Raw genomic sequence first — 27676 nt, forward strand, 5'->3', positions numbered from 1 at the left:
TTTGATTGCCCCCTCCTGTATGTCATGCTGAGGAAAATAATAAAACCATTTGGGCTGTAGTTTTATCAAGATGCACATGGCACACACAGTTTGGTGCCTCTTTTCCATCAAACCCACATGGCACAGCATCTTTCTTTTCCTAGTGCCTGGCGGAGAGCAATACTTAGGCCTTGTCTACACTGCCGCTTTACAGCGCTGAAACTTTCTCGCTGTAGGGTGTGAAAAAACACCCCCCTGAGCAATGCAAGTTTCCACGCTGTAAAGCGGCAGTGTAGACAGTGCACCAGCACTGGTAGCTGTGCTCTCACTGCTGGCAGCTATGCCCCTCGTGAGGGTGGGTTTTTTTACAGCATTGGGAGAGCTCTCTCCCAGCACTGGTGCCATGACTACACAGCCACGTAACGTTGGTAGTGAAGGCATACCCTTAGATAAAGGTAAGCTGGCAGAAGATTAATTTGGACATAAGGGAGGCATTGATAGTGTGTTAAGGGAAATAGGATGATTGTCCTTCCTAGCCTTCTTTCATTTCAGAAGTTTTCAATTTGGGGTGCTGCTGGGTCTCCATTTGGTCTTCAGCTGGCTAAAGAGAGAGCCTCTCCACCCCCAAGGATACCTGAAAGAAACTAGAACAAAGGACAGTAACGACAGGGGGTGTGAGCAATTGCTGGACCCAGACTAGAAGGAGACTAGTCTGTAAAAGGAAGCTTACTGGAACACCTCTGAGTGTGAGGTTTTATCTGTATTCAGTTTTCTTACTGTATTAGGCATAACTTGCATGTTTTATTTTATTTTACTTGGTAATTCACTTTGTTCTGTCTGTTACTACTTGGAACCACTTAAAACCTACTTTCTGTATTTAATAAAATCACTTTTTACTTATTATTTAACCCAGAGTATGTATTAATACTGGGGTAGGGGGGGCAAACAGATGTGCATCTCTCTCTGTCAGTGTTGTAGACGGCTAACAATTTGAGTTTACCCTGTATACACTTTATACAGGGTAAAACGGATTTATTTGGGGTTTGGACCCCATTGGGAGGTGGGCATCTGAGTGTTAAAGACAAGAACACTTCTTAAGCTGCTTTCAATTAAGCTTGCAGTTTGTGGGACGTGGTTCAGACCTGGGTCTGTGTTTTTGGCCAGCAAGCATGTCTGGCACAGCCAGGCAGGGCTCTGGAGTTCCAAGCTGGCAAGGAAAGCAGGGGCAGAAGTAGTCTCGGCACATCAGCTGGCAGCCCCAAGGGGGTTTCTGTGATCCAACCCATCCCAGATGGGTACCTCCAGAACAATATGGAGAAGAAATAATCCAATTTGCACATGAACAAGGACATTTTTGGGCTAAGAGAACATTAGCACAAGTAAAAAAAAAAAGTAATGTGGTGGCCAGGAATGGACATGCATATTAACAGATTTTGTCAACAAGGCTTAGTGTGTGCCCAAGTTAATCCTAAAAGCAGGAAAGAAAAAATACCGAGACACCAATCTGACACTAAGGGCCCACGGCAAAAATTACAAATAGATTACATTGGACCTTTGAAAAGAACTACAGGAAAAACCTTTTGCTTGGTGGTCATAGATTTTTTAAGATGGGTGGAAGTAATCCCCACAACAGATAACACAGCTCAAACTACAGCTCAGGCTTTATGGACCCAAATACTCAGCAGATGGGGTATACTCTTGACCACAGATAGTGACCAAAGACCTCACTTTGTGGGAGCAGTTGGTAAAAGCATTATTATTGATGATGGGAATGAAACAAAAATGGCATGTAGTCTACTACCCACAGAGTGCAGGAAAATTGGAAAGGAAGAATAGAGAAATAAAAGCAGCCTTGACCAAGCAAATTCAAACACAAGGTCAAGATTAGGAAACTGCTTTACCTGCAATCCTAATGACCATGAGAGCCTTGGGACAAGCTGGAAGTAAGTACTCGCCGTTTGAGTTAATGACAGGCAAGCTATGAGAACCCCTGAATTCCTACTCCCACCTAGAAAAGAGATACCTTAATGGGCAGAAAGAAGTGTGGATAACAGATTTGGTACAAACAATTGAAGGAATTTGGGCACAAGAAAATCAGTGAAGACAAAGGGAAGAACAGAAAGGACCATCTGTGTACCAATGGAAGATAGGAGACCAAGTGATGCTCAAAGAATTGGTGAGTAAGGGTAAGCTAAAACCCACATGGAAAGGACCATTCCCTGTGAAATATGTTGCCAGTCCTATAGTCATTCACGTGGCCATTCCGAATGGGGATGTATGGAGGCATTCTGATCAAATCAAACTGTATCTATCAAGAAAGTAAGTATAATAGTTCATGAATATATAGGGTAGATATAAAATAGTATATAGTCATGTAAGATGTACTAACCTATAAGGTTAGAGGCCTGTGTTTTGTTTTGTTTTATTTTCACAGACTGATCCATGGAAGCAAGGAACATACTGTTTCGTTGGGTCATCTATGGGTTCGTCCACCACATGGCTATTGGATCACCATCTATCTGTCCATGGGAGAAGCAACCAAAAACTGTAAGATCAAGCAATTCCAACAGCAATGGGGGCTTATACCAAGGAATCATATGGATTTTCTCCTTCGAATTGGGGGTACCAATCTTGACTGGGTAAAGCAGCGAGAAATAGGACTGAGTGTTATAGGCACCCCTCATGGAGAGGTCATTAAAGCAAAGGAAAGATATATGACTTGGGACTGGAATGTCACGAGACTCTGGAGTAGAGGTCCTGTATGGTGGACCTACCCCTGACCAGGAAGAAGTTCTTGTGAAGATGGTCTCCAACTTATTTGGAGATGCTTGGAGAAATCTGAAGTAGTATTTGTAGAACCAGGAGAGTATCAGTATAGGAGGATAGAATGGGGATTCCGATATGAGTGTCCATTTACCTTAATTCCACCTTTTATAGTATGCAGACCTATAACACCTCTTCCAACTGAAAAAGGAGGAAGAGAAATTCGGAGACAGACCCTAATTGCTGAGGATACTATAGATTTAGGCACAGTTCCAGTTGGCATGAACCTTACAATAAATAATGGTTCTGAGACGACCTCTGTAGCATTGTCCAAAGGTTATGTTTCAACACCACTTATCTCCCCAGAATTAAAGGAAAAGGAGAATGCACAACTTTTTATCCAAGCAGCAGATTCCTCGGTTCAGAGACTGGAAAGAGTGGGCAGACCTGGTAAAGGTTATGATGAGGATAAACTAGATGTTGGAGATGGAGAAGTTTGGCACCGTATGGTAACAGAATCTGTTAATCCCTTTAGGACCAAAAAGGACACTCAAGGAATATGGACCTTTCATGTAACAGATAGAGCATGTATGTCCGTATGGATACAAGGGTTCAACTCTAAAATATTGACAAAAGGTGGGCAAGTAACATCAAAAGAACACACTTTGGTAGTTGAATGGGAATATGATCCAGATAGTAAACAATGTGTCTGTACCTCAAGTGTAACTAATTGTATACATAAGTCAGGAATTCACGAATGCCAAGTTATCGATATTAGAACTGGAGAACTATGGAAACCAGATGTACCCCAAGAAAAAGTCCTTTGAACCAAAACACCCCAACTATGTATAATTCAAGGAGCTTGATTTGAAAATGGGACTGAGGTTCCTGCCATAGATATAGGAGCAACTGTGAAATTGTATAACATCACTGTGGATATGGACATATGTCAATGGGAATGTAATTGGTGTACCCAGACCACATCTTCATTAGGGTATGGCAGTGAATCTGTATTCAAATGGGAATTAGGAAATGAATGGATAATGATGAAGGGACATAGTCATAACACCCGATTTGAGGGATGGGAAATATCTAGACAAAAATGTCCTGAAGAACATCAATGTGCTTTAAGATGCCATACCTCATATATAGGGAGTATAGAAGGTAAAACATGGGTTAATATAACCAAAGTGACCCAGAAACATATTGTAACCAATTGTTCCCCTGAATGTATGGAATGGTTAATTCCAGACCATGGAAGCAGATACATATACAATGGGTCCAGAATCAAAGCTTTTATAAACTTATTCCCAGAAGATTGGATGATTGACACTCATTACCCTAACTGTTCTAAATGGATTGCACAAGATAAAACATATGGGGTCTGGGATGTCAAAAGAAGAGGAATGTATAGCTCTTAATGTATAGTTCTTTAATGTCCAAGATAGGAGTTATGTGCTTAATGTAACCTTTTACCGCTTGTGTAATTCCTTCTCAAATAAACTGCAGTGTATGCAAGTTAATTCCTGTGGAGCTTTTTCATTGGTATGACAGTAATCTGCTCCGCTGGGAGCTATTAAAGATCCATCCAGGAGTAGTAGCCCCCAGGGCCTAATATTTGGTAGCAGAGGATGGTTACAAAGAGGAATGGTCAAAAGAGATACCATATGGGAAACACTAAACACTGGAATGGGATTGGGAAACACATGGAGCCTCTCTACCCTAAGGGAAAGAATGAGAGAGACTTTAAAGCAACTAATGCAGTCAGCACATATTGGGGAATAAGGGGAAATAATGTATCAAGAGATGGGACATTCTGTGATGGAATTGAATGAATTGTTGGGGGAAAGTGTTTTGGATATTGTTAACCAAATAAGGGCTATTCACTCAGGATCATCCTGGGGAGAAGTTTGTATGGAAGCCCAGGGAATCTTGGGAAAACAATGGAAAGATATCTTGGAACAGAGCCAAAAAGGAACTGGGCCCCAGAGTCTTAACTGGGCATTACTACTCTTATATTAATCAATCGTTCCAAGATACCTGGAAGGTGCAAGTGTGTACATGTACCATACGTCAGTGCACTCTTGTCCTTTCTGGTGTAGCCAATGGAAAGACACAGAAAGTGTATCTGGTGTGACGGGGCAAGGCCAGATGGCAATGGAAAAGTAGTGGGAGATAGATATATTAGCTCCAGGCTAAACAAATCCCTAGTACCAGGATAAGTGAATCTCCATCTGCCCGTGGAGGAGGGAGGGCAGGGCCTGAAGTGTCTCCGCACTCAGGTCCATGTCTTCCGCCTCCAAGCCCTGCAGAGGCTCCTTTATGGTGCAGGTAGTCCGGCATGGAGCATATTGGCGCACGCCTTCCTGCGCCGCCTCCGAGGGCTCCGATATGACCGGCAGCTCCTTTATCTCCATCCGAGGGGTCTTCCGCGAGACCTCTCCGGGCTGCCGGTCTTCTACCAGGACCTCCTCCGGACCTGGAAACTCTTTGCAGCGACCAGGTCCGTGGCGGCCTCCGTGGGGGAAGACCTCCTGGCGGAGCCCCTGCTACACAACCCCTACCTGCGTGTGCAGGCGGCGGAGTCCCCCTCGGTGCGCCAGAGGTTGGTCCTGGCAGAAGTCACCAAAGTCGGAGACCTCCTGGACTACGACCGGGGAGACTGGCTGGATCCCCTGACGCTCGCTCAGCGCATGGGGCTCTCCAGACCTCGTACTGCCCTGCGCGTACTTCAGGAGATGAGGGCCGCTTTGCCGCCCGCTGCTCGGGTTTACCTCGACCGGGTCCTGCGAGAGGGCGCGCCCCGCCCACCCTCCACCCCAGGCCCTCCAGACCTTTTCATCGGGCCCCTGCCCCGTGGACCCGACCGACCCCCCCGCCCCTTCACCGTGAGCCAGCTGCACGATCTGCAGCCGGTCCGGTTCCAGACCGCACCAAAACAACATCTCTACACGCTCGTGCTCCACACCCTTCATGTCCTCACCCTCGCGTCCCGCCCTGACACAAAGTGGCGGGATCTCCTGCCACCTCTAGAGGGTGAGGAGCCCCGGTGGGCCAGCCTCTATTCCACCTTAGTCCCGAGGCCCGCCGGGGATATCAGTTGGCGGCTCCTACACGGGGCCGTGAGCACGGGCGTGTACTTGGCGCGGTTTACCCCAATCCCGGACACCTGCCCCTTTTGCGGCGTGAGGGAAACCCTGGCGCACGTCTACCTGGAGTGCGCCAGGTTGCAGCCCCTATTCCGGCTCCTCACCAATATTTTATTAAAGTTTTGGTTGCACTTTTCTCCTCACCTTCTTATTTACGCACTCCCTGTCCGTGGCCCCACTAAGTCGCGGGACCTCCTGGTCAACCTCCTCCTGGCCCTGGCTAAAGTGGCCATCTATAAAACCAGGGTGAGGAGGTTGGCCGATGGAGTCTCCTGCGACTGCGGGGCCTATTTCTGATCCTCAGTCCGTTCACGCTTCCGGGCAGAGTTCCTCTGGGTGGCGTCCACCGACTCCCTTGACGCCTTTGAGGAACGGTGGGCGCTGTCCGGGGTCCTCTGCTCGGTGTCCCCGTCCGGTTCCCTTTTTTTGACCCTTTAACCGCACTCCCGTTCCTGTTCTTCATTAGTTGTCCCACGTAATCATTTGGTTTCTAGGTCCTGTGGATCCCCCCCTTAGGCTGGGGGGGGGGATCCTTTAGCAGTGGGCGAGCTTTACCCGCCCACTTCCTGGATCCCAATAGGACCAGGATAAGTGAAATGGCAGCTGCTCCAGGTCAGTTAAGACACCTGGGGCCAATTAAGAACTTTCCAGAAGGCAGGGAGAAGGCTAGGTTGATTGGGACACCTGAAGCCAATCAGGGACTGGCTGAAACTAGTTAAAAGCCTCCCAATTAGCCAGGTAGGTGTGCATGTCAGGAGCTGTGGGAGGAAGTTGCACTGTTGGAGAGGCTGAGTAGTACACACCATATCAGGCACAAGGAAGGAGGCCCTGAGGTAAGGGTGAAGTGGAGCTTGAGGAAGTGAGGGCTGCTGTGGAGGAAGTAGCCCAGGGAATTGTACATGTTATGTTTCTAAAAGGTCAGCTACCATAGCTGATACTATTAGGGTCCCTGGGCTGGAGCCCGGAGTAGAGGGTGGGCCCAGGCTCCCCCCCACCTTTGCTCCCTGATCGCGACTGGGAGACAACAGAGACTGTGCAAGGAAGGATAACTTCTCCTCACCTCCCTCGCTGGCTTATGATTAAAATGGCTCAGTAGACTGTGACCCTTGTCTCTAGAGAGAGAAGGGTTACATGGAGGGTCACAGTGAGCCTCTGAGGCTAGCGAAATCCGCCAGGAAATGCGGGACCCATGGAGGCAAGGACAGAGCTTTGTCACACTGGTAATATATGCCAGCGTGTGGGAAAATGAAACAGGGTAATATGAAATAGTACCAGAAGGGACTGGATTATGGTGGATACCTGGATTAGGATGGAAGCAAATACTAGGAGCCCAATGGGAATGGGGTACCTTGGTTAAAGAAGGAAATTGGAATTTGGAATGGAAAGGAGGTAATCTCACCATGACTTTATAGTGGAAAAATGGCTGGTGCGGATTATATTAAATAAACCAAGATATATGTTGGAATCAAAAGGAAAAAGGGTAATGTAACAAACAAACAAATTTGGTTTATGGACCAAGGGATGTGGTGTACTCGTGGAGACATAACTCATTTCCAGTACGAACAATATCAATTGCACCCTCAAATTACTAAAACCTTTATGACTCACCCTAGATCAATGGTTCCCAAAGTTTAACAGTCCTCAAACCCCTTTCACTAAATTGTGAAATCTCGTGAACCTCCTCCTAAAAATGAATATTTCCAGGGATTTAAGTTTAAATTTCCTCCGCACTCCATGGGGCTCCTGCTGCTGGACCCCGTTGACCACCCCGGTCAACTGAGTTCCACTGAGCTCAGGCTGTAGGTCCCGCTGACCGCCAGGGCTCAGGCTGCCAGCCCCAACTGCCCAGCCCCGCTCTTCCTGGGTCTTAGACTGCCAGCCCCCCACAGAGTGCTGGGGTTCGGGCGGCCGGCTCTTCCGCTAATGGGGGCAGGGTTTGGGCTGCCAGACCCGCCCGGAGGGCTCCCCCACTGACGGGGGGCAGGGCTCAGGCTGCCAGCCCCAACTGCCCTGCCCCGCTCTCCCTGGGTCTCGGGCTGCCAGCCCTGTGCAGAGCACTGGGGTTCGGGCTGCTGGCTCTCCTGCTGACAGGGGCAGGGCTCAGGCTGCCAGCCTCAACTGCCCTGCCCCACTCTCCCTGAGGCTTGGGCTGTCTGCCCTGCAACAGGGTCCCACCTGCTGCCTCCAATGCCTGGGGTCCTCTGGCCGCCATTAGTGAAAATTTGCGAACCCCAGTTTGGGAACCACTGCCCTAGATTAACATTGCCAAGTTTGAGGGAAATCGAGTGGAATGATACAGATTGGGATATGGAGATAAACTAATCAAGGCACACAGGACCAAATAGAACGGTCAGCTAAATTGATAATATCTGTAAAAGGTATGCTTGCTCGAAAGTATAAAATTGTTGAAAAAGCTGTAGAGAAAATAATATCTCAAATATGTGCTTGGCATGATGTCGTATGTCAAGTAACAACATAGAATGGAGTTGAATGGGCAATACTATTTTGGATTTCTGGAACTGCTGTATTATTCCTTGTATGTTTCTGTTGTGGATATCAGATGTGTAAGCAATATAAGAAAAAGCAAGCTTTGCGGAAAACTTATAAGATTGAGTTGTTGAATTATGCTACTAATAATCGAAAGATAATGCTTTAAGTTTTATAGAAACCGGAAAAGGAGACACATGATCTAATAGTTAGTGTACAAATTGTGGGTATGATTGATGCAATATTGCAATTATCTTTGGTAATTGAATATCGAATGGGGAACTGTTGGGATGGTGCCAAATTGGTGTGGTCATGCAGATTTGATAAAGGACTGGAAAAGCCTGCGTGTGTGATCGATATTGAACCTATTGGTCAGTAAATATGGGTCCATCCAAAAGGAATATCACATGCACAAAGTTCCAGCATGGAGCACAGGCCAACCTGGTTATAGTGACCCTACAGCAAGGACACCATGCAGAGAGCCAGAGTGAATAATTGATGAGTGAGTAAATGTGGAGTGGTCTTGGTTTGGTACCCCACCCCAAGCCCCTTTCAAAATACTAATCAGCTAAAATTAACTACACGCCCACTGGGCATGCTTTTAAGACATGTGACTCCTTTGAGGGAAAAAGAGTATAAGAATCAAGCAAAGTAAATTACTGAGAGACGAGAAGGAGGAGAAAAGGGAGAGGTGCTTGAAGATGCTGCTAGACAAAGTAGTCAAAACTCTGCTCTCTGGGCTCCAGTAGGACTGTGACCAGAGGGGTTTCCAGGCAACCAAGGCCTTGCCTCAAGGGAATCCAAGATAGACCAGACCTGGAAGGAGGAAGTTGTCCACAGCCATGGTAACTACCTTCTCTGTTTGCCAAGCAGGAACTGTGTGAGGCTAGCACAGGACCCGTTTGTGTATGTTTGTGAAAGACAGGCTCACTGAGAGGAATGTATAGCTCTTAATGTATAGTTCTTTAATGTCTAACTTAGGAGTTATGTGCTTAATGTAACCCTTTACTGCTTGTGTAATTCCTTCTCAAATAAACTGTAGGTGTATACAAGTTAATTCCTGTGAACCTTTTTCATTGGTATGATAGTAATCTGCTCCACTGGGAGCCATTAAAGGGGTAGTAGCCCCAAGGGCCCAACAGGGCAGGACCTTACAGCAGAGAGGGGGAAGGGGGGTCAGGGACCCTGGGCACTGGGGACCCTTCAGAGTGTGGACCCCAATACTGACCAATGCCAGTACAGTAAAACATCACAGTTTTTAATCCCTACATCTTTTAGTCCCTTTTTACCAGGGCTCTAGGATGAAAAGAAATGATTATCTCTCGGGAGCTCTTTCAGTCTGGGCTCAGCTAGCCCTGTCCTCCTCCTCTGTAACACTTCCTTCCTTCCTTTTCTCAGGTTACCTAGCTGAGGGCTAGTTAGTTCCTTACCTCCCCAGCCCTTCCTGATTAGCTAATTGCTCAATCAGCCATGAACTGGGGAAGCTACTGGAGGCTGCAGTGATCAGAGTGCTGACCCAGCTGCCAGGCCTCAGCACTCTGTCACATAATTCCCTAACAGCAGACTTTCACCCCCCAGACACACACACCCCGTCCCCACCTTACAAGAGGCACTTGCCTCATTAGATTCCCATTTGCCCCCAGGGTGGGCTTGTAGGGCCCCATTTCTGGTCCCTCCATCTTCCCTGAACAGAAATTGCATTTTGAGGGTAGGGGATCCCCCATAAAGTGTCTCAGCCCTCAGAACTTCACATCATGGGCATCCTGTAGGTCCACTCTTTTTAGCCTCTTCCTCCTGGTCCTGGGGTAGGGCATGCTGTTTTTGCCCATTCTCCTCCTTCTAAGGCAGAGGTCCCCAAACTGGGAGGTGCACGCCCCCAGGGGGACACAGAGGAACCTTTTGGGGGGCATAGCGAGGCCCAGCCCAGCCCCACAGAAGGAGCGCCACCCAGCTCCTCCCTGGCCCCAGCTCCCAGCCCCATGCCTTGTCCCATTCCCAGCCTCACCATGGCTCTATTCCTGGCCCAGCCTCTGCCCCCCCAACCTTGGCCTCTGATCATGGCTCTGGCTCTGCTCCTGGCACCAGACCACCCCCAGCCTTGGCCCCCTTACCTCTGTCCATGCCCCCCTCCTCCAGAGCCATGGCCCCACTCCTGGCCCTAGCTCAGGGGGGCAAGCGTGGACAGGGGAAAGGGGGGCATGACCCTCAAAAGTTTGGGGACCACTCTTCTAAGGCCTCCAGTTCTCCTAGCCCCACCTAGTCCCTTGGGTTCTTCCCCTCACCTTTGCTGTGGCCTAGTTCCCTGGACTTCCCACCCCCTGGGACAGAGCTTGAATTTCTCTTTTCAGCCCAGTTCTACCTTTTTCTTTTCACCTAGCCTGGTTTTATTTTCCTGTGGCTTATTTCATTCTATCTAGGGCAGTCTAATTCTGCTAACTTGGGCCTTCATTATTTCCCCCTTTTTGTTCCATGTGGGGTCCCGGATCCCCTGTTTCTTCCTATAAGGAAGATGCTCCAGTCAATACCCACTACTGCTGGATGGGGTATTCTCTCCACTATTCCCACTTGCTTCCACGCAAATTTTCCTTTTACTTCTAGGGGTACCTCTGCTATTTGGCTTCTCCCCATCAACACATTTTATCTCTACTTTCTCATCCAGGAGCTTCACTAAATCTCCCTGGATCAATTAACATCCCAAGGCTCGAGCCACTCTCCCCTTTTGAGGCCTCCATCTCACTTTTATAGGGACGGTCAGCATTTTTCTTTTAGCCACATCCTCAAGAGCCCCAGTCCATGTGCAAAATTCTGCAATCCCACATTTCATCTCTGGGCAGTCCCATTTTATAGGACCAGGCCTTCCACATTGAAAGCACACAATCCCCCTTTTCCCTGACAGTCCCTTTTGCCTCCTCCCTTTTCTTATCAGAGTTCTTATCACTACCCCTTCTCCCCAGTCCCAGGCACATAGGTGGGCAAACCCCTTTTCTGGGAAAGTCGACTTCCAAGAACTCTTCTGAGAGTCTAATTGCAGCCTCCAGGGTGGTAGGCTGATGCTTGCTCACCCAGAGTCAGGTACTCCCTGGGAGGCTCTGGAGAAATTGTTCCACTATCACCTGGTCCATAATTTCCCCGATAGTTCAACTGTCTAGCCTTAGACCAGGCTACATGCTGGCTGGCAGCTTTTGGTCATGTGCCCTGGGTTGTACCACTTTGGTCCATCCAGCAGCCTGAAGTTTCCGCTGGTATTTTTTGGCAGAAAGCCCGATCCACTCTAAACTGGCCACCTTCACAACCTCATAGTGCCAGGCTGCTCCTTACTCAGGGAGACATAAGCCACCAGACCCTCCCCCATGAAATTTGGCACCACCTGGAGGACCTCAACCAGCTGCCATGGCTACTTTCTCACTTGTTAATAGGAATGCACCAAGGTCAACAGTTAGGCCCATCTTGCACAAGAACCATCCACATAAAGGACTCCCACTGTCCCCTCATTGGACTTGCACTTTCTGGACCAACTGTTGTTGCACCTGGATCTGCTCCCTGATGAACTCCTGTAGGCTCCACTGTTGCTCCCCCTCCCAAGCAATCAGGGATTCTCTATCAAATTGGTGGCACTCCTGGAAGGTCTACGTCATCCATTGCAGCTCCTTCTGCTGCACACTCACCAATTGCAGGGTCTTTTCCACGCCCAGGTACTGAGTCTTTTCCCCAGCTTTCCCCAACAAACTTTCAAACCACCAGATGCAGGGAGAATCAGGTCACGGGACAACCCCCAATTGCAACAGTGCAATGCTCTGACCCCATCCTTTGATCCCCCAGAAACTACTCAGACCCACTTTCTTTTAGTGTTCAGTCTGTATTTTATTCTAAACCCTTCCACTGGCACCAGTACAGTGCAACATCACAGATTTTAATCCCTATGGTCTTTCAGTCCCCTTTTACTAGAGCCCTAGGAAGGAGATCATCCTCTCTTAAGGGGCTCTTTCAGTCTGAGCTCCTTCCACACCTTGTAATGCTTCCTTCCTGGCTTTTGTCAGGTGAGCCAGCTGAGAGCTAGTTAGTGCCTTACCTCCCCCAGCTTCTCTTTCTGATTAGCTAATTGCTCAATCAGCCATCTCTGGGGAAACAAATTGAGGCTTCAGTGATCAGAGTGCTGACCCACTTGTCAGGCCTCAGTGCTCTGTCGCACCCTGGAATCCCAGATTAACAAGTGGTACAAAAATACACACACAGAGTATATCATCTTCATTACAGAATTAACCAGGTCTCTTACTTGAGTGTTGCCCCTACCCTGCACCACCCACATGCAAAACCTTCTTACCCAAGTTTGGTGGTACTTTTAACCCGGGCTAGCTCCCCTTTCTGGGGCTATAGGCTAAAGTACAAATGAGGCTTTCAATTGGGTGCGTAGCCCGCCAAGGGTGGGTAGCCCACCCACTTTGCAGTGACGATGCAGGCTAAATCACTCAAGTGCTGCTAGTCTTCCAGAGCCTTCCCACAATTCCCCACATGTGCCCAAAAGAACAGACAAGTTTTGCCACAATTGACTGGGAACTCCCATAGGACTTGGATGCCTCAATCTCATTGAGGATCTGGGCCATTGTAACTGGGATATGGCTTTGTGGTGTGGCTGCTCAGACCCAGGCTAGGCTAAGGCAGGTGCTCAGATTTGGGTGCTGATCACCCTTTCTTTTGGGTGAAACTCCCGCTGCTCCACAAAATGCCTCTGAAGGGATCTTTTCCAAAATGTGATTCTGAAGTAGTCACAAGGGGTGGCCATTAACTGAGCCATTGACCTTGCCCACTCTAGGAAAATTTAGTGGCTGCTGCTAACCCAGCACCGAAAACAGTTTCAATGTAAATAAATGGAATAAAACTGCATCCAGCACCAGTTTAGCAACTAGTTGAGGCAAGTCTTCTTGAGGCAATATTGATAATGGTTTTATCCTGTCTACAGTAGCACTTAAACCAGTGCAGCTGCCTCCCTTGCTGATAGCCCAGCCTGAAGGACAGTTCCTCAGCTGGTGAAAACTGGTGCAACTCCTCTAAAGTCAGCAAAACTATGCTGACTTATACCAGTTTACAATCTGGCCCACAAGGGTAATCAGAGTGAAAATTCTCCCCCTTCCACTTCTTCATGCCTCATTCATTCCCCAAGGCAGCTACAAACTGTTGAAAAGGTGGCATGATTTCCATCTCTCCCTTCCAAAACCTGCCCAGCATTAGCTTAAGAGGAAGCTTTCAGACCTATCAAGGAGGTTGAACTTTGCCCCTGCAAGGTGCACGTCATGCCATCCCTCTGCTCTACTCCACATCCCTGGTCTTCTGAGAAAGCTTTTCACAAACTCATCCCATAACCATGGTCAATTCTTTTGTCTTCTTTGCTGGGTACAGAGAATGTTTATTATTTAGTGTTTTAGTCCTAGTGCCGATCCTGGATGAAAGTAAATGGTCCCTGGTATTGTTCCACATTTCAGAGCACAGAGCATGGTAGCAGGGTTTATCTTTCCAGCTGTCATTCAGAACACCATTTTATGAGCCGTTGCCCCACTGATCTGTAGCAAAAGGAAGTCCCTATAGTTCTGTGTGCTCTGGAACATGCCCTAACAGCCACAAATAGCAAATCACTCTCATTCATTAACATACATCACAATTAACTAACTGGAGACCCTATAGCAATTACAGCCTCCAAATCACTTTCACCACCTTTGGATAGGTTATATTGCAAGGATTTTGCCTACCTGACTCCAAAGAGGACTTGAAGGAGGGTACAAATTCCCGAGACAAAGAAGATGGTGCTGATCAGATGACCCTGGGTCAGGGGGTCGTGCTGCAGGCAAAGCTCTTTGGACAGGATCAGAGGGATGGCTACAAGACCACCCAGAGCTGTCAGGTAGTGCTAAGAACCACAGAGAAAAGACCAACATGAAAAAGGGCTCGGTACCTACCCAGTATAACTATTCTACTGTTGAGGGAAGGTGAAAAGCCACTCGCAGATCAGGACTCAAATGACACCAACAACACTAATTCTTGATAAACTTAATTTTTTCTTAAAAGTTTTATTTTCTGGTGGGGGCTGTTCTAAAGTTTCTGTCAGAGCTTTAACAACCTGTCCCAACCTTATCCATTTTTCTCACCTTACCACCACTCGGCACTCTGTAGAAACAACAGTACCTAGTTCCCAAGGGGGTGTCCAATGGGAACTAGCACATTTCCAGGGTCTGGAGAAAGCTATTTTGGGGGCTCTCTACCAGGAAAGGGGGGCAGGTTACTGGTGGGAAGTATCAGGTTGGATTTCTGCCAAATGTGTGTTTCAAGCCACTCTGCTTTGCTCTAGGGCACCATCAACTCCCTCAGCCTGCAGTATCCCTAATGACACTGCTCATGCTTCCTTAGGCCACAAGCCACTACTGGGGGATATCAGCAAAGTGGGTGCAAAATGCTACCAGATTAGAACCGTCCACTCATTTACCCTGGTGGTAGTGTTTTATACTTTGTTTGCATAGGTGTAAATAGCTACATGAGATGCAAAGAAGTGGAAAAATCAGGCCCCACCTTTTTAATAAACCCAGTAAACATGTGTGTGTTTAAAGACTTTTAATTAGTCAACACAAAAAGAATCTTTAAAATCCAATTTTCTTTTCACTATTAATGCTGATTGTGCACTTCACTCAGCTTGGGCAATGAAAATAGAGCTTTTGTTCCTTGTCAACATCACTTTCTGCTTCCCATGCACTAGTATGGTGCTGCAACGTTTGGGATTCTAACGCTGCTGGAAATGTTAAAGTTCCCCCAAAATAACTGTTGCTTTCATTAGAATCTTTTTAATTAAAAAAAATGATGGAAATATTTCCAGTCATCTTGGGTTTCATAAAACCTTGTTTTTACAGAGCCCAAAGTTTGAGTCTAAACTAAACTGACAAGATCACTTTACAAAATGAACAAAGCATGAACTATCCATCAGTGTCCAAACAAAGTCAGCATGACTGTCTTAGTTTAATCATTGGTAAGCATCTTACCATATAGTCTACTCCATTGGCCTGTACTGTATCGCCCAAGTTGGGTGTATTTCTCTCGCGCAGTCCTATAAACTGATAGAAACTGTACTGTTTCTTTTTCGTGCTGCTTCTGCTTAGCTTTTATTGTAGTAGAGTCACAGAGGGCCTGGAGTCTTTAGATATTTTCCATAACACTAACACTGGCGTTATTCAATGGGCTGTCTGTTACTGTTTGTCCTTAGAGCGCAAGCTCGCTGGGTCTGGGACCGCATCTGCCTGCTTGTATTGCATTGAGCACAATGTAAATATATATCAAACAAAAACAATCTGACCCCATGCACTTAACAGGGATGACTTGACAGCACCAACAGCCAATCAGATGGTTTCAGGCATGGCCAGTAAATATGAGCCATTTCCTAATTCACATTTTACTTGTTGAGCAGGGCTATGAACAAGCCAATAAACCTCCACCCACCCCATTCCACCATGTTCTTGAGGGTCTCACCTGAATCCCTAGCAGGATGCAGAGGTACCATGGTGGAATCTCAGTGACAGAGTACACTAGTGTACTGCAGTTCTTGCCCTGGTCTTTCTTCTCTTCCTTTAGGCCCTTGGCCTGGAGTTGAGACAAGGCACTGTATTGGTCTCCATCTTCAACCTGTAGGGACCAGGACAGAACATTCCTCAGTTAGAGCCTCATTCAGAGAGGTATTCATCACCTGCAACTCTCATTGACTTCAGTGGGATTGACTTCAGTGTATGTCTCCCAGGTTCTTGTCAACATGTGGGAAGGGGGGTAATTTAATTCACACTAACTCCAACCTGGCTGGGAGAGGAACAAGAAGTGCATTTAAAAACAATGTGAAAACTGTGTGTGGTGTGTGTGTGTGTGTGTGTGTGTGTAGAGAGGATCCAATGAAAATCATCATTTTGGGAGGTGCAGTCCTCTGGGTTACCCATTTCTTCTTTTTATCCTTCCCCTTCTGACCCACCTTTGTAGCTGAGAAAAGCCGCACATGCTGCCTACCCTATGTGTTGTGATACCAGTCAGCTCTGTGTTCTTGGGGAACCAGGGCACAGTATCTAGCCTGTCTCACTCATGAAAGACAGCAGCCCTCTCTTCCCGCCCCCCCCCCATCTCTGCTTGAACCAAAACCGATCAGAGAAAAGACTTGCAGAGAGCAGTGAAGGGCACTGGGAGACACACTTAGACCCCTCCTGATAAGGGTGACAAGATTAAGGCATCTCCATTAGCATACTGAATGGAGAACAGAGAACCGCACTGAACTCTGGGACCAGAAAAGCAGGGAAGCACTGCATCATGGGGGAGCTCTGCTCCAGATGTTAATGAACCTATGCTTGCACACACCCAGCTCAGCAGTGATCAGACCAATTCTAGTAATTAATCCTTGACTGATATCCAAAATACTGAAGCAACGTAATTGCATTGTAAGCTTCCTGGAAGAAAACTCCACCCATAGCCAAGAGTGATCAGTTCCTATTGTCTAGCCTAAAGAAAACCCTTGAGTCATCAGTTTACCCATAAACAAATCTAGTGTTCTCCCTTGAACCATTGTTGTTTCTCTACAGAAACCCCTACCTATGTTCAAGTATTCTGATGCATGGACCCAAACTTTGCACCAGTTCCACTGGGACTCCATCTCCTGACTGATCGTGCTGGGGGCTCTGCCTGTCTCCAGCGCTCAGGACCCTGAGCTACCACCATCACCTGGGAACCCCGACCAATTCAAGCCTCATGGAGTGGGTGAGATCCCTCCCTCTCTCTCTGTTTTCTTTTCTACCTCAGCTATTAACCTTTAATAATGTAACTGTTATGTTTGTTTAGCCCTCCTTGTGTAGTTATCGCTGTTATTCAATAAATAACTTTTATGGCTAAGCTGGTTGTTTCTCTCTCTGAACTTTACTCTTTTGTGTTTTTAGCTTCCCCATTTACTCTGCAGCAACGCTTCTTTTACCTAAGCTAAAGATCCCTGTAGCGCCCAAAAATACCGTGGGGTTTGCTCATCAAGTGGGTTATTACCAGTACAATTGTGACGTGAAGGTGGGACAGGGATGTGCTGAACCTGTGGCATATAAGGGCGGCAGCTGAAAGTGCTGCTTGGCCCATCCTATTGAGACCAGGGGCATATAAGGGGGTCAGCTTGAGAGTGCTGATTGACCCAGTCCACTCGGACTTGCTCTGTTCGTGTGTTCATCTGATTGTGGGACTGAAGGAACCCAGCCCTGGGGAACCTAGGGCCTGCAGGATAGCTCCATTGGGAGGGGACTTGGAGAAGGGAGAAGTAGAGCTCCATATGAACACACAAGTGACACAAGCAGTACATTAATAGAATTACAGAACACCTCCCCCCAGAAGAATAACCCTAATAAATGAGCAAACCCCAAAGTACTGGGCAAATCTGGTAACAGCTGGACTATGGAGATGGTTTTGTACCACCACAAGACACGTTCCTCCTCCTTCCCAATCCCCCTCCGTGGCCAAGCATGCTGTATGCACAGACAACCCAGTGTCCACGAACCCAGAACTCTGCTCAACCAAGAAACAAAAGACCCAATGAGGTGTTGGCAGGGGAGCCCTTGTTAAAGCTGCACTACCTTACTAAAGGGAGGGTGGGAGCAACTGCCCTGCCGCATTCCTAGGGCTAACCCAGCCCTGACGAGAAAGAAAGGCTCCTTCGTGGAACATCCCTCGACAGAGCAGCTCACCTTCCCTTTCAGCCAGACCTCAGCATGCACAGACTGTGAGGTGCAGTGGCGGCGGGAGTATCTTACACTCCACGTGAGCAGCTTTCACAGTGGGAGCTGGGACCTTGGGGAGAGGAGAAGCAGCAATGGTTGGGCAGGGCCTGGAGTGGGTCTCTCTGATCGCGGGCATTAGGGAGCTGGGTAGGTGTGTCTGAAACAACCCCCCCAGAGAAAGTCAGTCTCCCAATGAAGGGAGCAAAGCAAATGATACTGTAGAGTGAAGAAACAGGAGCAGAAAATAAATACAACTTTTTAAGTCAAAATAAAAAAGACAAACTGTGCACATATATCAAATATGCAGGTGTGACACGGCACTATTTTCGTCAAATATCCAGATTTCTGGACCTTCATCCTCAATAGACAAGCTAGTCTACAGCAAGCGCAAAGGCCTAAAACATATTGGCTAACACATTTTAAAACCCTATCTCTTGTCCTTATGTAGACTGGCTGGGAGCATTAAACATAGCTGGATCCAGACAGAAGCAAGCTCACTTTCTGGAGCTCTTGTTCAGAAAAGAAGCTTATAGCAAAGTAACTAGTACAGTGTATGTACCGTTGCCAGTTCCACATGAATGCCTGATCCTGCCTGGGAACCTTGGGAAGGAGAGAGCACAAGGCACTGCTGAATGGAATCGACCTCTCATTTTGGGAGAAGCAGGAACAAGCAGAAGTCTCTGTGACAGGACAAGCCCTTGCCTCCTCTGCAGCAGGGGGCCTGAGCAGGACAACTCTTGGATTCTGTCTTGTTGCCTGCAGCAGAAGATTCGTTACCGATCTGTTACAATTATCAGCCTCAATCCTGTGAGCTCAGACACCCAGGTCGACCCCCGTGATTGCCTGTTCTCAGCATAAAATCAGAGTCGTCATTATTTTGACCAAAAATCTTGACAGAATAAAAATGAACTGCTTGAAACACAAAACCCCAGATGATCAAGGTAAGGGAGGATTCAATCTTTAGGAAAGTTAGAAGCCTGAACTGAGCTGTGGCTGGGAGCATTTTAATAATAAAAAGAATAACCCTTTGCATTTCTACAGCACCTTCCACATGAGGATCTCAAAGCACCTTACCAGTGCTAGGGAAGGGAGCTAAGTTTTATTTTTCCTGCTTTACAGATGAGGAAACTGAGGCATGGAGCAGTAACTGATTTGCCCAAGGTCAAACAGAACAGTGTGTGGCAGAGCAGGGAACAGAATAGATACCTAATTCTTAACCCTCCCCTCAGGATATGAGCAACTCTTCTTGATTTTAATGGAAGTTACTTGTATCCTGAAGGAGAGAACAAAGTTCCCCATCTCCTTAGTTCCCAGTCCTGTGGTTTATCCACAAGACCATCCCTTCTCCTCCTCCTCTGGTTTCCAGGATTTCCAGCACAGTTACACAGCTGCTAGTAACACCGCATATAATTCACTCATGAATTTGCTACTGTACTGGAAATCTGCAGGGCACTGTGCCTAGTTCCCCCCAAATTCTCTCCATCAACCTCTCGTCAATTTACCTCTTTTGAAATAGACCCATTCCAAAAAAAAAAAAAGAAAGAAAATCCTTGACCAGTTTTAATTTTCCCTACCCTTGTCATCATATAAAACCTCCAACCCAGGGAACAAGAGGCAGAAGGTTTAATCCCTTCTGAAACAGATACGTAAACTATAGTACAGCAACGTCAGTTCATCTCCTCATCTTTTCTCTCTTATTTATAGAATACAAAAAAGGAACTCCAAAGTAGCAAAACAGCCTTTAAATTACTATCGTACAAGCAACAGGATTTAGTGAAGAAGATAGCAGATCATGTCAGCCTCATCTTTACAAAGAACCCTAGAAAGACTGTTCAATCTCTCTTCCTTTCCCCTTTCATTCACTCTAACACACCCCTTCTCTTTCTCTCTCTCTGCTGCTGCTTTTTCCCCTTTCCTCCCTTGCTCCTGTTAACTTTCCTTCTCAAAACTCATACAAACTTTATGCAAGCTATACTTTTCTTAAAGCAATAAACTCACCATAAAACTGGGGTTCTCCAGCCCATTGCAATCTTTGACTGCAGAGTGTGTCATTCCTTCCAATTTTCTTCAGTGGCTCACTTTAAACAAGAAAGATTAGAGGAAGGGAATCTTCAAAAATCATTTCATGTTCCAATAAATAAAATCCTGAACAAACAACTATTCAGCAGCACAGGAAGCCTGACTTCTAGGAGCCCAAACTCAGTCCCAGCCGTTCATGTAAGAAGTATTGTCAAGGAATTTTCTTTTATTTATTTGTCCGTCCTGTGGAAATCGTTCAACTAATCGTTGCTTAGAAAATCAGTGCTTGGAGCACACTAAGAGGCTGCTCTCCCCTTCACAGATTGCATCAGTAAATGATGCCAGAAAATCCTTCCTTGCTAGGTAAGGGATCACAGGTAGGCAGAACATTTCCTTGTTTGCAACATTGTTGATTCAACTCCAATTAACATTTTCTACCTGGGTTGGATCCTCTGAAAAAGCTTTCATTGCTCTTTAATAAACTCAGTTTGCAGACAGCTTTCCTTACTCTGCATGATGAACAGGGTGGAATGCATTATTGTATTTTTTGACTCAGGTACAACCCAGTCATCCTGTATGTGAACCTTCTTGCAACATGAAGAGAATGAACAGACATACTGGATCCTTTCTCAGACCAAAACCAACACCTGAGACTTGAGAGGAAGAGGGGAAAAAAAACAATACACTTGGTCAATGGTGCAGCTCTTTACATGGATGTGGGCTCCTGACCACTGACATAGTTAATGACTTGAAGCATGAGATTTATTTACCCTTTTCTTAATAAGTGCAGCTGATACAATTTGATTATTGCTCAATCAGCCCCTTTAAAAGTCAATATTTAACTCACTGGCTTCCTAAGGCTGTGAACTACATAGATTGATTGTCCCCTGTATGAAGCAGCACACCGCCTAAATATACTGATCGCTAATTTGGAATGTCCCTTTGCTTTCATATTATGAAGTAGCATTTAAAAAAAGCAGTTTTGTCTGACATTGACTACATACCCTTCATAATCATAAATGTTCAATCATGTCTCCTGTAACTTGTCTCCTTCCCAGGTTAAATAATCCTACGGCAACATTTTCAGAATTACCCAATGATTTTGGATGCCCAACCTGAAAAACCCTTGGCCTGAATTCCAAAGCTGCTGACTATCCACACCATCTATTCAATTGGCTTCAGATAGAGCTGTGGCTACTCAGGACTTCTGAAAACCCAGGCCTCCAAATCTTGAGGTACCTGAAATCAGGGAACACTTGTGAAAACGTTGGCTCTAGACTTTGCACTCTTATCAGATAGGCCTCTCCTTATATTTCTAACCACATGTATTGCCCTTTTCTAGGGCTTTGCAGTTTGCACTTACAGCTACACCTATCCTCATTTGCGGCGACCAAAACTGAATATGACACCCCAGGTCAGCTTCATTTCCTTGTGCACCAACTCTGAGATCCTCAGAGGTGACTAATGTCAGAGTAACAGCCGTGTTAGTCTGTATTCGCAAAAAGAAAAGGAGTATTTGTGGCACCTTAGAGACTAACCAATTTATTTGAGCATAAGCTTTCGTGAGCTACAGCTCACTTCATCAGATGCATACTGTGAAAAATACAGAAGATGTTTTTATACACACAGACCATGAAAAAATGGGTGTTTATCACTACAAAAGGTTTTCTCTCCCCCTACCCCACTCTCCTGCTGGTAATAAAAGAGGTGACTAAGCAGCTTTGAGAATCAGAGCCCAAATAACCACTCTTTAATCATGCAAATCCCTCAGAACACCTCATCCATGAAGCCAATCAATGCTAAACCACCCTAAAAAGAGCAATATGCATATGGTGGTGGTGGGAGCATGGAAACTACACTGTTTTTGAGAATGGACCATCTCCTGCCTATCCAGTGCACTGCGTGTCTAAACCACGTTGCCTACTTCTTGTTTCACACAATATCAGGTACAATAATAGTGCTTAATAAATAATACCCAGGAGGTTGTATCATTGTTAAATTACGAGACTATGATTAATACTTTTCCTTTTTTTAAAATGCATCCACCCCTCCCTATGTGCTCTTTCATATATTGTCACACCCTCAGCAGATGCCCTCATTATCCTCCTACGTTGACTCCCTAATATTAACTTCTTTCCATTCAAAGAAGCAGTCGTTTGCTGTGATGTTTCCTACCTCTTCATATTTTTTCAGTCCTTCCCAAGACTTTGCTCTTTCTGTGATTATTCAACCTCCTTAACACTATTTTATGAAGGCCGTCTTCAAAAAATCTTTGGCTGTACTCCAGCATTTAGCCAGTGATTATTTCAGAAAAACAAAGTCTTGTCACAACCTCTCCAACTGACATTTGGACTCTAATTAGCCAATGTTCCTTTTTTTCCCCTTTGATAATATAACCTTGCACGTCCGCACAATACAAATGCATAACATCCCCAGCTTCGTTGCCAGATCCTCTCACTTAACTGTCCATACACCATTATTAAGCAAATTGCAGGGGGGTAGAGGGGGGAAGGATTATTTTTTAAACTTTTCTCATTAGTTACAATGGTAGCCAGAGAAGATTTAAAACTGAGCTGTTCCTGACTGTTCCTCCTTATTAGTGACCCCAAAAGGGTGTCCTGGCCAACTTCCACCCTGGATAATTCCATACTGGTGAACTAAATGTCCCTGCAGTTTAGAATGGATACAGTAGTCGTCTTCACTTTGTCTCTCTTATGGGATACGTGCTCCCCAGTTGTGAAAAAATTGAATTCTAGGGCAGTCAGATATGAGAAATAAAAGTAATGTGGCTTGGAAGAAGAGCTAGTTGGAAAAATATGCAACAAAAAATAGGAATAGTTTAATGGAAAATGTTTTGTATTTTCTCAGCAGCTCTGGTTGGTTTAGATGAGGAAAGAACTTTAAATATGCTTCCCATAGCTAAGCAATAGACCGGAGCAAATAATTCACAACAAAAAATGTACCCAAAAAATGTAGGCCTGTTCTTTTACTTACAGAACTTCTGCAATCAGGATTCCCTCAGTCGTACTTGAAGTTAGTAAATAATGTATTATTTTATCTATTTTTAAACTCTATTGCTTGTTCAAGAGTATATCCTAGCAGAGCTGCAATGATCACTTGTGATAGGTCAGGGAAGCCACATAAGACAGTTCCTGTCCAAAGAGTTATAAATAGAAAACACACTATTATCCTCATGTCAGATGGTGGAACTCAGGAACAGAGTGATTAAGGGCATGTCTACACTAGCAAAGTTACAGCCCCGGCAGTTACTGCGCCGCTCGGAGAGCACCGAAGGGAAACCGCTGTTGTGTGTTCACACTGACAGCTGCCTGTGCAATAGCACGTTCACACTTGCAGCACTTGCGGCGCTATTCAGAGCGGTGCACTCTGGGCAGCTATCCCACAGAGCACCTTTTCTGCCGCTAAGGCTTGTGGGAAGGCAGAAGGGGTCGTGCGGCATCCTGGGTCCTGTCCCAATGCCCCGTGATGCATTGCTTCTCATCCCAGCAATCCCTGTGCTTCTGTCCGCATTTGGCGCCATCTTTCAATGGTTTGTGTCCTGCGTGCCCTGCCCTGCCTCTTTCTGGCTGCAGGAATGGATCCCGAGCTGCTGACCAGTATGCTGCTTGCTCTGACCAACACGTCACGAGTGGCAGTGGAGTTATTCCTTAAACTACAAAGGCAAGAGGAGTGCGACGTTGATCTCGCCACACGTAGTAGCTACGACACGAGATTGTTTGTGGCATTCCTGGAGGTGCTGACCACAGTGGAACGTCACCTTTGGGCTCGGGAAACAAGCACTGAGTGGTGGGATCACATCATCCTGCACGTCTGGGATGATGAGAAGTGGCTGCAGAACTTTAGCATGAGGAAAGCCACATTCATGGGACTGTGTGATGACCTTGCCCCAGCCCTGCAATGTAAGAACACGAGAATGAGAGCTGCCCTGTCGCTGGAGAAGCACGTGGCGATAGCACTGTGGAAGCTGGCTACTCCAGTCTGCTACCGATCAGTCGCTAACCAGTTTGGAGTGGGAAAGTCGATCGTTGGACTCATGTTGACGGAAAGACCCCGACTCCGTGCGTGCTCCGGGGCTGGAGCACCCATGGGGAAAAATTAGAGGGTGCTCAGCACCCACCAGCAGCCAAGCTCCCGCTGCCCCCAACCCCTCCTTGCCTCCTCCTTCCCCAAGCACGCCGCGTCCCTGCTCCTCCCACTCCCTCCAAGCGCTTCCCACCCCCCCCGCCGCCTAACAGCTGTTTGGCAGAGCTTAGGACTTTCCGGGAGGGAGGGAGAGGAGCGGGGATGCAGCACACTCAGGGGAGGAGGTGGAGAAGAGGCAGGGCCGGGGTGGGGACTTGGGGTAAAGGGGTGGAATGGGGGCGGGGCTGGGGTGGGGACTTTGGGAAAGGGGTGGAATGGAGGTGGGCCTATGCTTGGGATTGCAATGCTTGTAATGCTAAGAGGTGATTGGTGCACCTGATGCAAGAGAGGCCTTAACATAATTGTATGTTGCTTTGCAGTGCTCCTTTTGGTTTCACTTAATAGAATAAAGATTGCTTTCAAACAAACAGTTCTTTTATTGAAAGACAACCACCAGAGGAGAGAGCCAAACGAAAAAATTCATCAGCGGGGGTTGGGGGGGGGGGGGGAGATGGGGGAATGGAAGGTCTCAAGAGGAGGAGGGGTCCTGGGACAGCTACAGATTTGTGTATGTCCAGGGATCATACCCAACCTTCTCCTTTGGAGTACGATGCGGCAGGTGCTGTACTTCAGCAGGGCCAAACTGTAGAGGGATGGGTGTTGAGTGCAGTGGGTAGTGGGAGTCCGCACTGCTAGACTGTGAGGAGGGAGGAGTGGAATGCTGCAGGTAGAGAGCGGAGCCAGGAGGTTGATAAGAGTGTGTTGGCAGTGTAGGGTGGGGCGCATGGGAAAGTTTTGCGACAGTGGCTGCAGGCGAGGGCGGGCATGGAGCTGCTTGGTTTGAAGAGCTAGTATCACCTGGAGCACGTCCACTTGGTGCTCCATAACTGGTAAGAGCCACTCCCTGGCTTCTTTCTGGTGTGCAGTGTTCTCCTTTCAGTCCCTCTTCTCACTGTCCCGTCACTCCTTCAATTCCTTTTTCTCGGCAGTGGAGTGCATCATAACCTCACGCATAAAGTCCTCAGTTTTTCTTGGAGGCTTCCTAATTCTTCACAACCATTCTGCCGCCAATAATAAAGGAGGAGGCTGTGCTCACAAGGTCATCTCTGTGAAGTTTAAATGCAACATTTTACAGAAACAGTATTGTTTGCAACACAGACAACACTGTTTCAGTTCTTTAAAACACAGCCAGCACTCACACACCGGTCACTAACTGGCTGACCCCAGGCAAGCACACATAAGCCACAAGACCCCCAAAATAGCGAGTAGCCGCAGGGGCAGGGTAAATCACTGCTCCTGGACCCAGCTGTACACTGGGCATGTGCCTCTTCGGCACTTGGGGAGAGCCAGCCCTGTAGGGTGGGCCTGATAATCATTCCTGTCCCCACACTTTCCACAAAAGGTGATCATTATGGAAGATATCTCGCTGCTGCGGGTGAGCAAGGAATCAAGGGAAGGTCTTCTCCAAGCCTACAGCTTCTGCCCTGCCCCCTATGTGGCTAGCCTGTGTGCAGTAATGGTGTCCCTGCCCCCTCCCTGTGACGGCACAGTGGCATGGGAAAGTTACCATTAATAGGGCAAGAAACAAAATTCAGCTCTGCCGAGGAACCTGCGGTAGCAGATTGTCCAGCATCTCCACAAGCGTTTCCTGGAGATCTCTGAGGGAGATTCCCATGAAGTGAGAGAGTGCATCAACAGCCTGTTCTGCCGCTCAAACTAGACATGAGGTGGGAGACAAGCCGGCTTCCTGCAACCCTCCTGCCCCCAACAACTCGCTTCAGCAATTCCCAAGATCACATCCACTTACCAGGGGCCTCCCCTCCTGTTTGCACTTCGCCAAGATCCGACTGCTGTGACTGGCTAGGCTCCTCCAGGGTAGAAAAGAGCTCCTAACTGCATGTATCTCTGGCCTCCGAGTAATCCTCTGCCTCTGGTTCCCCCTCCTGCTCTTCATCCAAGATTGCCTCCTCCTGGCTCGGCCCACTCTTGACTGGCATGCGAGCCACCGAAGTATCCACAGTGGCCTTTGCAGTGGAGGTGGGGTCGCCACCGAGTATCGCGTCCAGCTCTTTGTAGAACTGGCAGCTCGTGGGCGCAGCACCAGAGCAGTGGTTTGCCTCCCGCGCCTTGTGGTAGGCATTCAGCAGCTCCTTCTCTTCTATTCCACACTGCAGTGTGTCCCAGTCATGGCCCCTTTCTGTCATGCATCGTGAAATCTGTCCGTAGGTATAATTCCGATGGCTGGAGCACAGCTGGGACTGCACAGCCTCCTCTCCTCAAATGCTGATGAGGTCCAGTAGCTCAGCATTTCTCCAAGTGAAGGATCGCCTGGTGCGTGGAGCAGGCATGGTCACCTGGAAAGATGCGCTGAGATCACTGCAAGCATCACTGAGCAAACAGGAAGGGGACTTTCAAATTTGCAAAGGAATGTATGGGGTGGGGCTGATGGTTGGTCACCTGAAGGCAGGGCAGTAGAGTTCAAACTGATAACCAGAGAGGTGAGAACAGGCTTTGTGGGACACCTCGTGGAGGCCAATTGCTGCGCTGTAATCACCACGATGTCTACACTGGCACCACAGCGCTGTAGAATCATAGAATATCAGGGTTGGAAGGGACCTCTGGAGGTCATTAGTCCAACCCCCTGCCCAGAGCAGGACCAATCCCAACTAAATCATCCCAGACAGGGCTTTGTCAGGCCTGACCTTAAAAACTTCTAAGGAAGGGGATTCCACCACCTCCCTAGGTAAAGCATTCCAGTGTTTTCACTCCTAGTGAAAAAGTTTTACATAATATCCAACCTAAATCTCCCCCACTGCAACTTGAGACCATTACTCCTTGTCCTGTCATCTGCTATCACTGAGAATAGTCTAGATCCATCCTCTTTGGATCCACCTTTCAGGTAGTTAAAAGCAGCTATCAAATGTTACAAATTATACCTCACAGGTCACGCACACAAACTGCTGCAAATTATACCTGATAGGTCACGCACAGGAACTGCTACGAATTATACCCGATAGGTCACGCACAGTTCGAGTCTAGGCTGAGGCACACGAACAAAGTCCACAACTGCAGAGTTCCCAAAAACACTAAGTTTATTACGCTCGAGCGTGGTGCCCCCCTGCTAATCAGGAGGGGACCCTGAATGCAGGTTATACAGAGATTATATACCTTTTAGCAAAGCATGTTGCCCTCATGCATCGGAAACCTTAGCCAGTAGACAAACCCTTCCCTTATCTACCACCTATCCCTGCTAAGTGCATCCCCCGTGCTAAACCATTACTTCAGCTACACAACATGGTCCTAAAGCAATGCACCAGTAGCCTTTCTTATCAGGATGGGAGGCTCGCATCAAGGCCAGGAGGCAGGGAGTTAGGAACA

At 47.2% G+C, this 27676-nt stretch overlaps 1 protein-coding gene across 1 annotated transcript in view; it reads right to left on the bottom strand.

Annotated features, from left to right (window-relative positions):
• The window catches only part of LOC141980521 (solute carrier family 23 member 1-like), an 80404-nt gene extending 60128 nt beyond the window's left edge, over positions 1-20276 (bottom strand). Inside the window, exons 1-3 of the mRNA XM_074941811.1 lie at positions 20135-20276; positions 15882-16034; positions 14120-14277 (exon numbers count right to left, since the gene is read on the bottom strand). Coding sequence (XP_074797912.1) covers positions 14120-14277; positions 15882-16034; positions 20135-20188 — 365 coding nt within the window. The 5' untranslated portion in view covers positions 20189-20276. The remainder of the gene's footprint in view (positions 1-14119; positions 14278-15881; positions 16035-20134) is intronic.
• Positions 20277-27676: the final 7400 nt, after the last annotated feature.

Source organism: Natator depressus, chromosome 1 (genome assembly GCF_965152275.1).
Source record: "Natator depressus isolate rNatDep1 chromosome 1, rNatDep2.hap1, whole genome shotgun sequence".
In the NCBI taxonomy this organism is placed as follows: Eukaryota; Metazoa; Chordata; order Testudines; family Cheloniidae; genus Natator; species Natator depressus.